The 15,098-nt window shown below is 49.2% G+C and overlaps 1 protein-coding gene across 5 annotated transcripts in view; it reads right to left on the reverse strand.

Moving 5' to 3' along the window:
* The window catches only part of EPB41L4B (erythrocyte membrane protein band 4.1 like 4B), a 127,936-nt gene that overhangs the window by 64,050 nt on the left and 48,788 nt on the right, over nt 1–15,098 (reverse strand). For all 5 annotated transcript variants that reach the window (XM_078061579.1, XM_078061580.1, XM_078061577.1 and 2 more), the window contains exons 5-13: nt 14,461–14,505; nt 12,556–12,608; nt 7,655–7,775; nt 6,482–6,569; nt 6,226–6,314; nt 5,851–5,920; nt 5,583–5,752; nt 3,273–3,382; nt 1,332–1,362 (exon numbers count right to left, since the gene is read on the reverse strand). In XM_078061579.1, the coding sequence (XP_077917705.1) occupies nt 1,332–1,362; nt 3,273–3,382; nt 5,583–5,752; nt 5,851–5,920; nt 6,226–6,314; nt 6,482–6,569; nt 7,655–7,775; nt 12,556–12,608; nt 14,461–14,505 (777 nt within the window). The remainder of the gene's footprint in view (nt 1–1,331; nt 1,363–3,272; nt 3,383–5,582; nt 5,753–5,850; nt 5,921–6,225; nt 6,315–6,481; nt 6,570–7,654; nt 7,776–12,555; nt 12,609–14,460; nt 14,506–15,098) is intronic.

Genomic DNA, 15,098 nt, shown 5'->3' on the forward strand with positions numbered 1-15,098 from the left:
TGCGGACCAACACTGATCCAGCCCAACCTCCTTGTGTTCCGTGGAGGCCCAGAAGGAAGGCCTAAGGCCCCAGAGCTGGATGAAAGCAAGGCTGGGGGCGAGGCGGGAGGCCTCCTGGTCCCTTGGCCTGCATCCTCATCACCCACCAGGACATCGGCTACCCACTCCACCCCCATGCCGGGCCCTGCCACCTCTCTGGAATACCTGCCACAGTCAAGCTGTGCTCACCTCTAAGATCTTCCCAGCAGCCTGAGACCTGTGCCTGGCAAGACCCAGGAGCCAACTAAAATGGGCTACCAGTGGCTGGAGCTTGGACACCAGGGCCAAAACAATACAGCCTGTGATTCTCTAGCATGACGGCTGTCCATCTCAGTCATAGCTCACATGTGCAAACAGTTGTTTCCGAGAGAGAAAAAGAGGTCCATGCGAGGTGGGATGGTGCTTCTCACCTGGGCCACACACTAGAATCACCTAGGCGCTTTAAAAAACCAGATGCCTGGGTCCACCCTCTGAGCTGGATGCAATTAGCCTGGGGCGTGGCCTGGCTGAGGAGGGGCTCTCAAGGCTCACCAGGAGATTCCATGTACAGCAAAGATCAAGAACACCCGGGCTGGGGAAGGGGCCAGCAAATCACACCCCGTGGGCCGACCCTGGCCCACCTGCATTTACGAGGAAAGTTTTATTGGAACACAGCTGTGTTCTTTCATTGACACACCGTCTCAGCTGCTTTTGTGTGCCGAGACAGAGCTGAGCCGCCAGGAAAGAGAGAGCACAGCCTCCCAGGTCCAAAGTATTTACGATCTGGCACTTTACAGGAAAAGTTTGCTCACACCTGGGCTGGAGCTTCCGCCTTGTGACGTGTTCTTTTGTCTGCACGACGTTCAGTAAAGGTGTTTTAGTCAAGGGCGTCTATGCTGTACGACTGTGAAGCGTGCACGTCACCGAGCAGATTCAGCATTTGCTCTCACGGAGCTTTTGCTCCGGAGCTCGGCCTCGCTTCCCCATCACTGCCGGCAACACCACCAGCACAGTGCGGTGTATACCTTCCCCTCACCTTTATCTAAAGCCCACTGTTGTCACAAACAAAGCACAAAGCTATGCCAACAAAGCAGCTGCGTTTTAAAAAAGAAAAAAAAAAAAACGTCCTGGAACATTCTATTGTGTTCTTATTGAAAACCAGGAGGATGGTACAGGCGGGCAGCAGAAAAAGGGGGGAAAAATCATCAGGTGACTCACTCTGTGGTTTAACTGTATTAAGGAAAAAGTCAACATTGCAAATAAAGACAATAATTAGAGAGAAGAGCTGTACCCCAGAGTCTGGGGGCACTTACCAGAACTGAGCCGCTATCACCGGGTTGCTTGCTTTAAAGGAAAAACAGAAAGGTGTGTCATCTTAGAGAGCTGTCACTGTTTACCACGCGATGACAATGACCAGGGTGGAGAGTTCTGTGATCTCAGAGGGGTCCCGACCCCAGGAGGCAGAATCTTCACCTTAGCTACTTCTCCTTTCTGGAGGAAAAGTCTCCTTTCCCCTGGGCCAACCCCTCCAATTCACCCAGAGAATGCTGAACACGTGCCTGGGGCCAGGCTCTCAGATGCAGAGATCAGAGACAATTCTTGCTGTCAAGGAGCTCACAGTCTTGACAAAGAGACAGAGAGGTGTGTCAAATCAAAGACAGCATAACGGGATGAGAAAGGCTGAACTACGAGCCGGATTGCACTGGGGAGCTTGGGACAGACATTTCTGGCTGGAGCAGGGGTGTGTGTCTGAGGAAGGGACCATGGACAGAGCTAGAGGTCCTTTATCTAGACTCCACTTCGGTTTGTAAAGGGTGCAGCATGGAAAAATCATCAAAAGCTTCACAGAGGAGAATCAGAGAAGCCGTGGTCTGCAAGAGCCCCAAAGCCACCCATGGGGGCAAGGGTCAAGTCAAAGGCCACTTCCTCCCTCTGCAGTGGCTACGCCAAGGGCTCTTTCCCTTTGTGCCTGTGCACGCCTCCAGGGCCTGGGAGCTCAGCAAGGTCTTGAGATGGCTCTATCTTTGGACAACACCATGAGGAAGTTCTTCCTTATTTGGAGTGTTTCTGGACAACGCTGACACAGTGGACCACAGCAGGCATAAGGCCTGACAGGGAGGCAACACAGCCCTCCGTCTCTCCCCCACCACATCACTTGTCACCCCCAGTTCCTGCAATCAATCACCTTCAGCCACCGTCACTCTTCTCTGGGCACGCCCCCAGTCCTCTCACCCTCTGGTCTTTCTTGAAGGTTAGGCCACATTTCCTGGGCTCTGGCCATTTTTTCTCCATTAGGGCAGCCAAGAATGACTTTAGAGAGCTTCTGGCTGCCATGGTATGCACCATTGGTTCAAAAAGGCAGGAAACAGTGGGGAACACAAGGTTAAAGATTCTAGAAGGGGGGCGAGTATAGGTGCGGGTCCCATAAAGGCCTGCGAAGTCCCAAGTTATACAAGGAAAATCTATGGAATGGCCACTAGGAGTAAGTGATATATAGGAGAGGGCCTGGGGGGTTGGGAGTACAGAGGCCGTGCCATGAACGAGCCCACAATTCAATGCTAAACTAGGTGTCCCGAAGGGAGGAACAATCAAGCGTGGACAGAGGAGAGCTAGGAGGTGGGATGTGGAGGCTGGGTTTAAATGAGCTGCTTGCTCATTCACTGACTGGTCCTGTATTGGGAACCCGGCCTCAGACAGGCGTGAGACCTCATTAGTAACTGACAGACAAGGCTCAGGGGGCTCTGGAAAGGCGGGGGAAGGGCAGGCTAAATTCAGGGGCAGCGTGTGTTTGGATGGACCGCGGGACCTGAGTCCAGGATTTAAAGGTTCTGGATCTGCTCTTATGTGGACAGAATTCTGGTTAGCATGAGACTAAAGTCCCCATTTGAAATTGTAAGATGGAGGAGAGAAAGGACTGTTTTTCCCTCCAAGACACAGCAATCTCTTCCACGGACAAGAAACGTGGTAACCTATGATATTCCTAAGGTCCCAGGTCCAACAGAAGCAAAGAGGCACAAGAAAAGAAGTATGAAAAAGAGGGAGAAGAAAACGAACACATACAATGGGAAAAACTAAAGACAGTGGACAGCAAGAGTGGCCTGATTCCCCTCCAGAGAATCCCTCCTGTTGGGATTCTTTGGAATGACAGAGCAGAATGGCAGAAAGTTCCTTTAAGAACTGCTTTACCAAGCTCCTCAGGGTTTAACCCACTAAACCGTCATATAAAATTCCAGGCAGAATGAACAGCACCCTACCTTTGAATGTCGAATGTCTCCGGGATGGATAGCGTTTACTAGGCTTCCGCTCGAAGGTGCTGGTTCTTCGTAACCTGCTGCCGTGTGTGGCTTGATACTCTGTCCGCCCACTGGAAAGTAAGTATTTCATTGCGTGTTACCGATATCAGAATATCAGTACATGAGGCGTATTTGGAAGCGCACTTCTATTTTCAAGAGCTCCAATGTAAATTTCAACTTATCGTGAACTCGTTTGGTGAAGACACACTCTAAATTTGGCCTTGCATTGGGAAATCAAAGCTTTGCCAAATCCAAGCTGTATTATAGGGGCAGATATTTCCACCAAAAGACAAAGCCTGCAATTTAGGTACCAGCCACTTGGCTCCACAAACCAAGCAGGTCCAAGTACTCGGAACATCTGACTGAGAGAGAACGACGATTCACAGATAAAATAACCTTTCATAACACACATTACGTAGACATTTATCTCTTCTAAAATGCTGTTATCAATGACCACTTAAGTAAACCTTGGCCTTCCTTACTATGCCAAGGGAAACCTGACTTCTTTCACCAAGGCTTTCTGGGTTTCAACCACCGTGTGGCCTTGTGCCGTTTCCAGGACATGCACTGTTTTTATCTGAGCTGCTGTATTCCAGCCACGCTCGGTTGATGATTCCTCACACAGAAGGGGCCACTTGCTACCCGCTCTAAGTGCCTCCAAGGGGCATCCTTGTCTCCAACCTCCCCTTCCTTCTTCTGCTTCTCTTCAAGGAGCAGAAGGGAGCCTGGCCTGGCCAAATCCTGGGGGAGTTTCCTCCTAGGATGGAAAAGCCCGCCTTGGCAACCATCCCAAAAGCCACTTCCTCACACAGTAGATAAATCTGAAATGAGCACATTTTTTGGCATATTCAACAGAGTTCAAGGACATGCCATGTGTGGGTAGAGGTTATGAAACCAGATGAAGTTTTAAGGCTTATAACAGCGACTCAAGATCTGTAAACAAGCCTCAGAAACCAACCCTGGGAAGGCATTTAAAATGCACGTTCCCAGGCCTTACTCATGAACGCACATATGCATGCACCCCATTGATTCTGATTACAAGGGTCTCGGATGAGGTCATAATTCCTCATTTTTAAAATAAGCCCCCAGGGAATTTTTATGTATTTTGAAAGACACGGTCTTACAATCATAAGTAAAAACACATGAAAAATTAAATTCTTCATGTTTTCGGGGTCTTTTCAGATTCAAATATTTACTGAGCCCACCCTGGGTCACTTGCACACACAAGGACATCCGCTCTCATTCTTAATCATCACCAAATTTCTGGACGTTGGCGCATGAAAGGCAATAGAGTAGTGGTTAAAATATAAGACCCAGATTGTCTGGGGTTGAATTTCAGCTCTACCACTTAACTGGCATGACTCTGGGCAGATTATGCAACCCCTCAGCCCCAGTTTCCTTATCTCATGGGGATAATCAGAGGACCTATGGCATTAAGTCTGCTGCGAGGACTGCACACTGGTTCATGAAAAGCTCTAGCACAGTTTGTGTTCTATGTCTGTCTACCTCACGTGCACTGAGCACTTAAAGTGTGGTTGGTGAGACAGAGGAACTACATTTTAAAGATTGTACTTATTTATTTGAGACAGAGAGAGAGCAGAAGCGGGGGCGGGGGGTGGCGTAGCAGAGGGAGAGGGAAAAGTAGACTCCCCACCGAGCAGGGAGCCTGAGACAGGGCTTGATCCCAGGACCCTGAGCCGAAGTCAGATGCTTAACCGACTGAGCCACCCAGACTTAAATTAAATATTTATTTAATATTAATCTTGGGGCGCCGGGGTAGCTCGGTCGGTTGAGCATCTGACTCTTGATTTCGGCTCAGGTCATGATCTCATGGGTCGTGAGATGGAGCCCTGAGTCGGGCTCTGCACTCAGCGGGGAGTCTGCTTGGGGGTTCTCTCCCTTGGCTCCGCCCCAAATCGCACACACACATGCTCTCTCTCTCAAATAAGTAACTTTTTAAAAAATTCATTTAATATTAACTAATCTTACGGCCACACGTGGCTAGTGTCTACTGCTTTAGTAAAACGGCACACTTCCACCTACATGTCGGTGATTTACAATTTTATTATTAGCCCCTTTTTATCCACAAGGACATGGAGGCTAAAAGAGCTTCAGGGACTCAAACGAAGGTTAGATCTCAAGAAAGAAGCAGGGACGGGATGTCCGACTCAAGCCTCCGGAGATAGATCCATTTATTGCTCTGTTCATGAGAAACATCCCTGCTGCCCTCCTTCGAACCGGGGTAGCCACGTCATGAAAACCAGTGCCCACCTGAATCTGAAGCGAGACCCCAGCCGGATAAAGTCTGATCTGTTCGATTTGCTATTTCCTGGCGTCCGCAGCCGGAAGAAGGCGTGATGCTCCACTGCACACTTCCAGAGATGCTTGCAGGTTCTGGCGCTGTCCAGCCGGAATACGAACGTATGCTCCTGTTCCCGTCCCTGACAGGCGAAGCACAAGGTGCTCGGCTCAGTGGGGGCCCGTGACCTCAAAGAAGCATTACTTGCAGCGAAGAGGGAAAACCAGGGGCAAGGCTTACCTGATCATCATCCTCTACCACCACCAGTGTCAATTTGCTCTTTTTAAAATCCATTTTGGTAATTTTAGGCCTGGTCAGAGAGAAAACATCTTAAAAGTACAATCGGCAGGAAGGCTGGCTACACAAACAGCAGTTCCCTTTTTACTTTTTTTTTAAGTTTAGATTTGCTAAAGAAATCATTCAGTCATTCAAGTGTGATTTATCCAGAAGTCTCATGGCCACTGCGAAACACCCACAAATGCAAGAGTACAGTGTTTTTTTTTTTTTTTAAAGCAAATCTGGGTGTTGCCAATATCCCTCAATAATCATCCATCACATATAATTCCACCACAAAATAGGAAAAGACATTTTTAATATTAGACAAAACTAAATTACCAAAAGAATAAGCCTATTTTGTTAGCTCCTTCAAAGATTAATATGCCTGTCGGGGTCAGTCCAAGAGAATATTCACAGCCATCTCTTCCCTACAAATAAACGAAGTGACAATCGGTAGAAGGTTCTAACAGGTCGTCACAGAACAGAATACAAAACAGTTTCCTCGCCACGTTACTTTGCTCGCACACTGTTTACACGTGGCCCAGTCACAGTACGCCCCGAGAGACCCCGTGACTTAACCGCACACAGTTCTTACCCTGACAACGTGCATGTCTACCCCATACATTTCCAGCCACTTCGCTTTATTCAGATAGGACAGTTCCGCCTGGGCAGGGCTCTTTCCCCTTAGAAAAACCAATGGAAACACATGTAAACTGCAGCTCGTACACCCACAGGATTCTGAAGAGCACAGCCACACTAGGGGATGCTCTGCAGCGATTAAGAGAATGAGGGACACCGATTAGGATGAACAGGAAAAGACTCCCATGGACAGATTGTTCCCTGATTAGAAAGATGACAGACAGCAGTGCTTATAATGTGAGCAGGGAAGGCAACAATTTTTTATGCGTGGACGTCGTCAAGTCCACGGCAGGTAAAGAGGCTGGAAAGCCACACCACTGGCTGCTAACGAGGACAGGCTGCAGAGTGGACGGCGGGCGCGGGCGGGGTGTGGCACCACGACCCCACGGCCACACCTTCCTCTCCTGTTTCCACGTGGTACGAGAGTGGGCTAGTGTCACCTTCCAGTTTCAAAAAAAGTCATGAGGCCCCTTCAAAGGATGGAGGGACAGGAGGAAACTAGGCTCTGTTTCTGAGTCCAAGACTGACTTGGCGCAGGTGTTCGGGAAGGTGGGCTGGGAGGGCAGAAAGGCACGAAACTGTCCGTCTAGGGAGACCCCGAGGAGAAGGAGGGGAGAGCCTCGACATAAACGACAAGGCTGGATCTAGCTGCGGTGACCACATGTCTTGAAATAGAACACTGTACAACACGCGGTCTCAAATACGAGTGTCCCTGTAAGGGACAACAGGGCCACCCTCTAAAGGGTTTACTCTAGAAGATTCAGGTCACGGACAGAGAACCGGGTGTGGAGGAACACACCGAGGCAGAGCCTCCTTGCTCTCTCTAGGAGGCCAGGTGAGCAGCAGTGTCCCTGGCAGGAACGAGCCAATCGGGACCAGGCTCTGTAATTCAGAGAGCAATGGGAGTGCGGTGCGGTCCTGCCTGTGTATCCCAGTATCTCAGTAAAGACAGGGGTCATGGGGGCCTTTGGAAACACGGGACTGAGAGGCACGGGCGAGAAGTGAAGAGCTGGAGCTGCAGTTTTGTGGTCTTCAAGCAGAGCAACTCTACTGGCACATCAGAGTCTGACACATGCTTACGGATCACGAAAGAAACACATCAGAATGCGAGATGGTAGCATCTCGGTACCTGCACTCTTTCCATCTCTGGAAGATATCAAATTCCATCGCTTCTGTCTGATTTGGAATGAACCGAAACTCAGACACAAGCTCTGGCGTGTGTTCTGGAAGCTCGCACTCCCCCAGCTCCGCTGCGAGGTTCATAAAAGGGAAGAAAACAGGAGACGGTGAATGCTTTCAGTGATTGCTGCAACCAGGTCCAGAGGCAGTTTGCACAATTATGAAGCACAGGTACCCCCATGTGGAGGAGCCCCTCCTTTCAGGAGGGCTGAACTCCCACCTGGAGCCCACACGTACTCCAGAATCTGAGAATCATCCTCGTGACCTCCCCATTGGGCAAAACACCATTATCTCAGTTATGACTGCCTTTCTCTCGACTGTTTCCCCTACCCGAGGAGGCCCAGATTATATTTCCCCGTGAAGTGGTAGAGCCCAGATCTGCAATAAAAGGCAACTGCAGGGAATGAGGACCTGCTCTGAAACATCCATTTAAGCAGGCTCTCGCTAAGGCCGAGGCTGCAGTGCTGGAGAGAACCAATCAAGAATTCAGTACATGTACAATCTGGGGGAAAATATGCCGGGAGGGAGAGGGAAGGAGTGAGGCAGGAGGGGGGGGAGGGAGGGGGGGAGGGGGTGACAAGGCTGCAGGAGCAACTGCGGCAAGTCTGCCAGAATCAGGAGGAAGACGCTAGCGCAGAAGAGGAACAACCACGTGAGCAGTCCCAGCAAAAAGCCCGAGGCGCCCTGCACGCTACTGGCTCTCACCGAGCACCCCACAGAATGAAGGGTCCGAGGAAACAGGGGGGCCTCAGGCCTCCAAGACACAAATGAGCAAATCCACTCTCCCCACTCCGGACCCCACCCCTACAGCTCAGGGAGCAGCCCCCAGGACGTAAAGGAATCCTCCAGAGGTTTCTCTAATGCCCTGCTACTACCCAGAGCGTCAGCATCACCGGGAGTTTGCTTACGGTGCCCGATCTCAGGCTCCGCCCCAGACCTACTGAAGCCAAACCTGCCTTTTCACTAGAAGCCCAGGTGACTGGCACACAGGGTAATTCAGAAAGCACGGGATCTGCACCACTGGCTTTTGAACTTGCATGTGCATCAGGATCACCCAGAGGGCTCGCTAAAACACACGCTGTTGAACCCCATCCCCCAAGATTCTGATGCCATAGGTCTGGAATAAGGCCTGAGAGTGTGCATTTCTAAGTTCCCAGGTGATGCCGATACAGCTGATCCAGGCACACACCTTGAGAACCACGGCTCAACACAACAAATCCCACCAACTGATGAATCAGCATATGTCTGAACCCCTCCAGTCGTAGCGACACACTAAGTACCCAGCAACCTTTCCAATCCCAGAGCCCACCTTTCCGGAGGGACCCCGATGGGCTTGCAGAAGTGGATGAAACTTCTGTCCGTACCGATGCAGCAGTACTACCAAGCCCAGAGGGGCCGTGGGAGGGCTGTACGAGACGCTGCCTGACAGAGGGAGGGGACCTGGTGAACACTTCCTCACCTGACCAAGGCCTTTCATTTGCAACTCTGATGTGGACGGCACCCTGAAATCACCAGGGTGGTCTGGGGCAGGGTGTGCAGCTACTCGGTACCTCGAGCAAAGTCACAAATGAAGATTATGCTCTGGAAATAATCACCCAGCGAAGATGAGGGCTGGGTTCCCAAGGCCACCACTGACCTCTGACCAAGCGCTCACCCTGAAACTGGAGGGCTGGCGAGGCTAGAGGGGCAGTGTGGGACGAGAACTCCTTCCTATGAACCACCCTTCCCCTGTACGCACGGGCCAAAGTGGGGCAACAGAGCCCTGGGTTTAGTCCTGTCTCGGCGACACTACTAACATCATCAAGCGCGGGAGGAAGAAACCGGACGATGATAAGGTTTTCCTGAGACCGGGCCTGGGGGCCAGTGTCCCTCCTCACTGTTGCTGGACTAGAAGCGGCCTGAGCAAAGCCTGGGACACGTATGCTGACACAGCACGCCTGCCTTCCGAGAATCTGCCGGCCAAACGACACTCCGTTGTCTGTGAACTCTGCAGCCAGGGTCCTGGCCGCGGAGGGTGCGGAGGGAGGCGGAAACAGCTCAGACACAGGAGGGCCGGGACCCGCCCTCTACCATCCACGGTCCGTGCGACCTGGGCAAAGCCACTAACCGCTCTCCACCTCTGATGCCCCGCCAGTAAAAATGGGGACTACTGCAAGGATGAAAGAAGGTCACGGGACACACAGCAGGTGATGGTCCCATTCTCCCCCCGCAGGGGGAGTGGGAGAGGCAGAAGCAGGCTTCCTGCTGAGCAGGGAGCCCGATGCGGGGCTCGATCCCAGGACCCCGGGATTGTGACCTGAGCCGAAGGCAGACGCTTAACGACTGAGCCCCCCAGGCGCCCCACTAACTTTCAAATCTACCATCAACTTAGTCCCCCAGGGAGCACGGCCTTCCCTCTAGGCCGCTGCGTCACGACTCTGGAGGGACCATGCATTCAAGGACAACCACAGCAAGGCATGTCTTTGAGGCTCAAGCAAGGGAGGAAACACAAGGTCCATTTTACTCAGAGCCAGACACGCTCCAGCGATCCTGATGGCCAGATGTGGGCTGGCTCCGCTGGGGTTGACCGGGAAGGCAGGCTGTGGCACTTCCCAATGGGATGTGGGGAAAAGAGGCCACGGAGGGACAATGTAACGAGACCTTCCCGACTCGTGTGTCTAAGCCTTCAGCCTTTCTCATTTGTACCGGACACACTGACTGCATCTTAAATTACACTAGGTTGTGGTTCCAACTCAAATGGGTCATCTCCCCGAGAAAGGCTCACAGACAGCTAATCTCATTCACGTCTGCCTCGGTTCTGGGGCGAGGCAAGTGGTCCTACCAGAGCTGGACTCTGTGAGTGTGATGATGCCTTCGTCCCATGGCAGGAAGTGAGTGGGGGGAGGGGAAGATGAGAACGCACGTGCCTCGAGCTCTCATGGTTCAGGACCAGTGGACTGATGGCCCCAGGTCTGACAGGGATGTGACTTCATCCTGTTAACTACACTCTGACATCTACTGCTGGGTCACCAACTCTGATGGTAGAACCTCCTGGAGACTCAGAAACTCTAGAGTGGATGCTACTTGGCCAAATGGTGAAATCGGAACCTGGTCAAAATGGAGAGCAGATTTCCATGTCCCCCAAGCCATTCTAGATCCTTATAGCACTCACCATAAGGACTCTTATATCAGGAAAATGTGGGCGTGAAGCACTGAGCATCGTATTTGGGACAGACATTTACAGAGGACGATATTGTCACCTCTACCACCTGTGTTTTCAGACCTCACGGGCAGGTTCCCCCTTCAACCACAGTCTTTAAAGGGCCCCTCCAACTTCATTCGATTCATCCTATACTTACTGAGCACCTACTATATACGAGCCCCCATTAGAGAACAAGAATTAAAAAGTGACTAAGGAATAGAAATGTCAGGTAAGGGGAGTATCCCGCAGTCATTAAAAACCATCTTTATGACAAAGTGCGTGCACTAAAAATACCAAGTAGAAAAATCATACAAAAAATCGTATAAAACTGATTAGAATTATATTTTAAAAACTGCATCCAACTCACAGAAACTCTTGGTTATCTGTGGATGGCAGGATGACAGGTTCCTTCCTTCCTTCTACTTGTCTATTGTACTGCTGTCCTGATGGTCTATAATAAATGTGTACTGATTTTATAATTTGAAGACTTAGATCAATGTTTAAAAATTGGCAAATTCAAAAGCCGGAAGCCAAATCTTATGATGATATTCAAAATTAATTAGTAATTATGAATGAATACATCATAATTCATTATCCCACAGAAGCCGATAAACGCACTGGTAAACGAATCCACAACATAGGTCTATCTGATGTACTGATAAAATTCCTTATGTGCAGTTACGTGTTAGTACCCTCTTAATGAATGCTGGAGACTTTAGCAAGTGTTTCTTGTGCATTTTAAACTAAAATCCACCAGTGCCTAATATGGAGAGTCAATGTTGACAACCATGCAGGCAAACCTACCATCTAACTCCCACCTCTGAGCAAATGACTCCCTGTTGATGCTTCTGGCCTGACCTCTCTGATGGAGCCAGATGTGCACACTCAAGAAGCTACTGGGGGGTCCCACTGGCACCTCTCAGCCAAGAGGCCCTTCACAGAGGATGTCCTCCACTGGAGCCAACTCTTCTAACCATTCACTGCTCCTGTCACCCACCACGGGAAGCCATCTGTGACTCCTCCCTGACTCCCCTCTTAACACTGATCTAATGACCAGGTCCTTCTCTTGTACCACCAGCGTTGTTTTTTTTGGTGTGTGTGTGAGCATGTACTCCGTGCCCTAGTCAGTTTCCTTTTATTACAGCAACACCTTTTAACTGCACCCCGAGCCCTGGTCTTGCTCCAGTCCCTCTCCCCCATCACAGCCAGTGTGACCTTTCTAAATGTACACCTGACCAGGCCTGCCTCCCTCTTAAGAGCCTTCAGAGGTCTATTGCTAACAGCATGAAGGTCATGCTCTCTAAACAGGGTTCAAGGCTGTCCACTTCTCCAGGTTCTTGAACTTCCACCCTCTGACACCACTCGACTGCTGGTGCCTCTCTGCACTTTTCTACTTTGTGTCTTAATTCCTTTGCTCATCTTCATCTACTCATCCCCCTGAAGGGCCTTCACCTTCCAAGCCTCCTGCAGGTCTTTCTATAGGAACTACGCTACACCCTGTGTGTGGTTTTGCCATGTCCTCACGGGACCACAAGCTACTTGGAGATGCAGGCCCTACTATATTCATTTATACCCCCAAAGTAGAGAACTGAGCCTGGTACACGGGATAATCAATTGTTGAAACGAGAGCATAACATTAAAATGCTAATTACCGCCAAAGAAGAATGTACCTTGTAGACAGAGAGCAGCTAATTCCACAGCCGTTTCATAGGGGCATTTCAATCTTGAAAAAAAAAAAAAAAGAGAGAGAGGAAATTAATTCTGTATATGAACTTTAATACTCATAAACCATACAAAATATCATTAAAGTCATTTTTCAAAAGGTAGTGATATTTAGATAATGATTTTTCCCAGCAGCTTCTCTTTTTGCTATCCACATTAAAGAATGCAAACAAGCTGACTTCCACTACCTATTTCCAAAGTCGGTGTCTCACCGTCTAGCAAAACAACCCAACCTCGGTACAGTTTCTATCTACCCTGTGGGCAATTTTACTGAATTTGGCAAGAATGGGGGAAGTTTGGGAAACAGAATGAAAAGCCTTCCCTTTGCCTTGTGATTCTGAAACTTACTTGATATGGTACATGCGCCTTTTCAAGCTGCCTTACATCTTTCTTGAAACCAGGTCATAATGTTAAAAATAAACAGACAGATACAATATCTAACACCACCAGGACAGCTGGATACACTCAAGCGTTCTAATAAGGAGAAGGGCGGCAGAGCCAGAGAGGCGTATTACTACACCTCCCATCACTGATCTCATTCACACTTCAAATTACAAATTGAGTTAGAAAAATAATAATGACATACATTGGTATAGCACTTCATAGTTTTCAAAGCCTTTCACACGTACGGCTGAATGTGGTCAATGCACGGAGTTCATAAACCCCGAAGATGGGTGCTGCCAGGGCTCCCCCATCCCCCACTTTAGAGATGAGGAAGTGAGTGTTCGAGTGCCTGCTCAAGGTCATCCAGCTGGTAGGAGGCAGTGCTGGGACCAGAACACCATTCCGCTTTGAAGCACAGTAAATCAGGCTGAAGTGCACAGAAACTGCAAAGTACTGTACAAATGCAAGATGTCGCCATTAATATTTTTCCAAACTGAAGACAATTACTAGACTTAAGAGGCCTTTCGTATGAGGAGCACAGTATGCAGAGAGAGAGAGAGAGAGAGAGATAAAAATACACACACTCGTAACACGCACACCGAAGATTCGTATTGCATGGCTGAATAAGGCCAATGTATACACTGTACAATCTACTTGTTCTATGACACATATTGCGCTAAGGTTTCTATAGCATACGTCCGATGCAGAGTCTGCAAATTCGGAAATCACTTTTCAAATTTCCTTCCGATTATATTCAAAATCAAGATGAGCTCTTTTCAGCATCAGGGATCGCTTTTTAGATTCAGTATAGTCTTCATTTTCCGTCTCCATTGACCGAAAATGGTCAATATGTATGCGGAAAAGTGACACAACTGTAAAGGCTAGGACCATTGAAATTCCCCATCTTTAAAATAAATACTGCAGGCGAGACCAACCACATCAGTGCCAATGCTCCTTGTGCTCACCAATCATTGTCACCAGAGGCCTGGTATTGAAAAACTATTTTTAAGAGGGGAAAAGGAAATGAGATGAGATGTCTAAACCTCCTATCAGAATCAGAACATAACCTGTTTCGTTGCTTAAATGCAGATGGTGATGAATGAGACTTTGGACTATCCAAATGCTTGTAAGTGTATACATACTAATAACGTATCTTGCTTGCAAATACGACAAAAGCCATTATGAATGGGGCAGTGATGTGATCAGGGAGAGAATTATTCCCAAATGCACATCACTTAAGATATTAAATGCTCTTGGAAATGCTTCAAGCCATATAGTAATCATTTAAAATAAGATGAGGATGACAATGATACAAGTATTAGACTCACTTTACAATGCCTGGTGTACTTTTTTTGAATTTTGAAAAGGGAACAAGGGTAGAAGAGTTAAAACAGCAACAACAACAACCGTGATTTAGAAATATACTATGATCTATCCTGGGTTAAGAGTGAGAACAAAAACATACTTACTTTCCTGAAAGAATGTCATGCCTGAGTTGTAAAACAAACAGGTACCTGATAAACATACACAAAAGTCAACAGAGGGTCCTCTTTCCCAGCTGCTTCCAACCCCCAACTGCCCATCACAAACCCCGCCCCGCCCACAGCCCAGAATTCAGCATTGTATAAAGGAGTCCAAATCAAATGAGAACTTTGGTGGAAGCATCTCCTCCTGAGTCTCCAGGAAGGCATCCCAGAACCTAGCTAGGCAGGTGAGCGCATGTACAGAATTCGCAAGATACTTGGAGGATGGAACATGGAACACGGCACGGCCCAATGACGGCCTCGGCAGCACCGGCGGTGCTGAGAAGAGCGCTCACACACAGGCATGCGACGCGTCCAATCAAACAGACGGGGCGGAGCCGCCGGACCTGGCCCTCAGCCAGTCCCACCAGCAGGTTCCAGGAACCGTGCAGCTGCTTCCATCAGAAAGTTTACAGCTGACTGTGGTGAGCAACTGCTTGAGGCTTCTTTCCTGACGCAGGTTAACTGCAGACTCTGTCTCTTAACAACCAAATGCGTGCACACCCACCCACACACACACACCCCCACACACACACCCACACACACACCCACACACACCAAAAATCCTGGAACTGGGCTGCAGG

This window comes from Halichoerus grypus, chromosome 14 (assembly GCF_964656455.1).
Source record: "Halichoerus grypus chromosome 14, mHalGry1.hap1.1, whole genome shotgun sequence".
NCBI classification, from domain to species: domain Eukaryota; kingdom Metazoa; phylum Chordata; class Mammalia; order Carnivora; family Phocidae; genus Halichoerus; species Halichoerus grypus.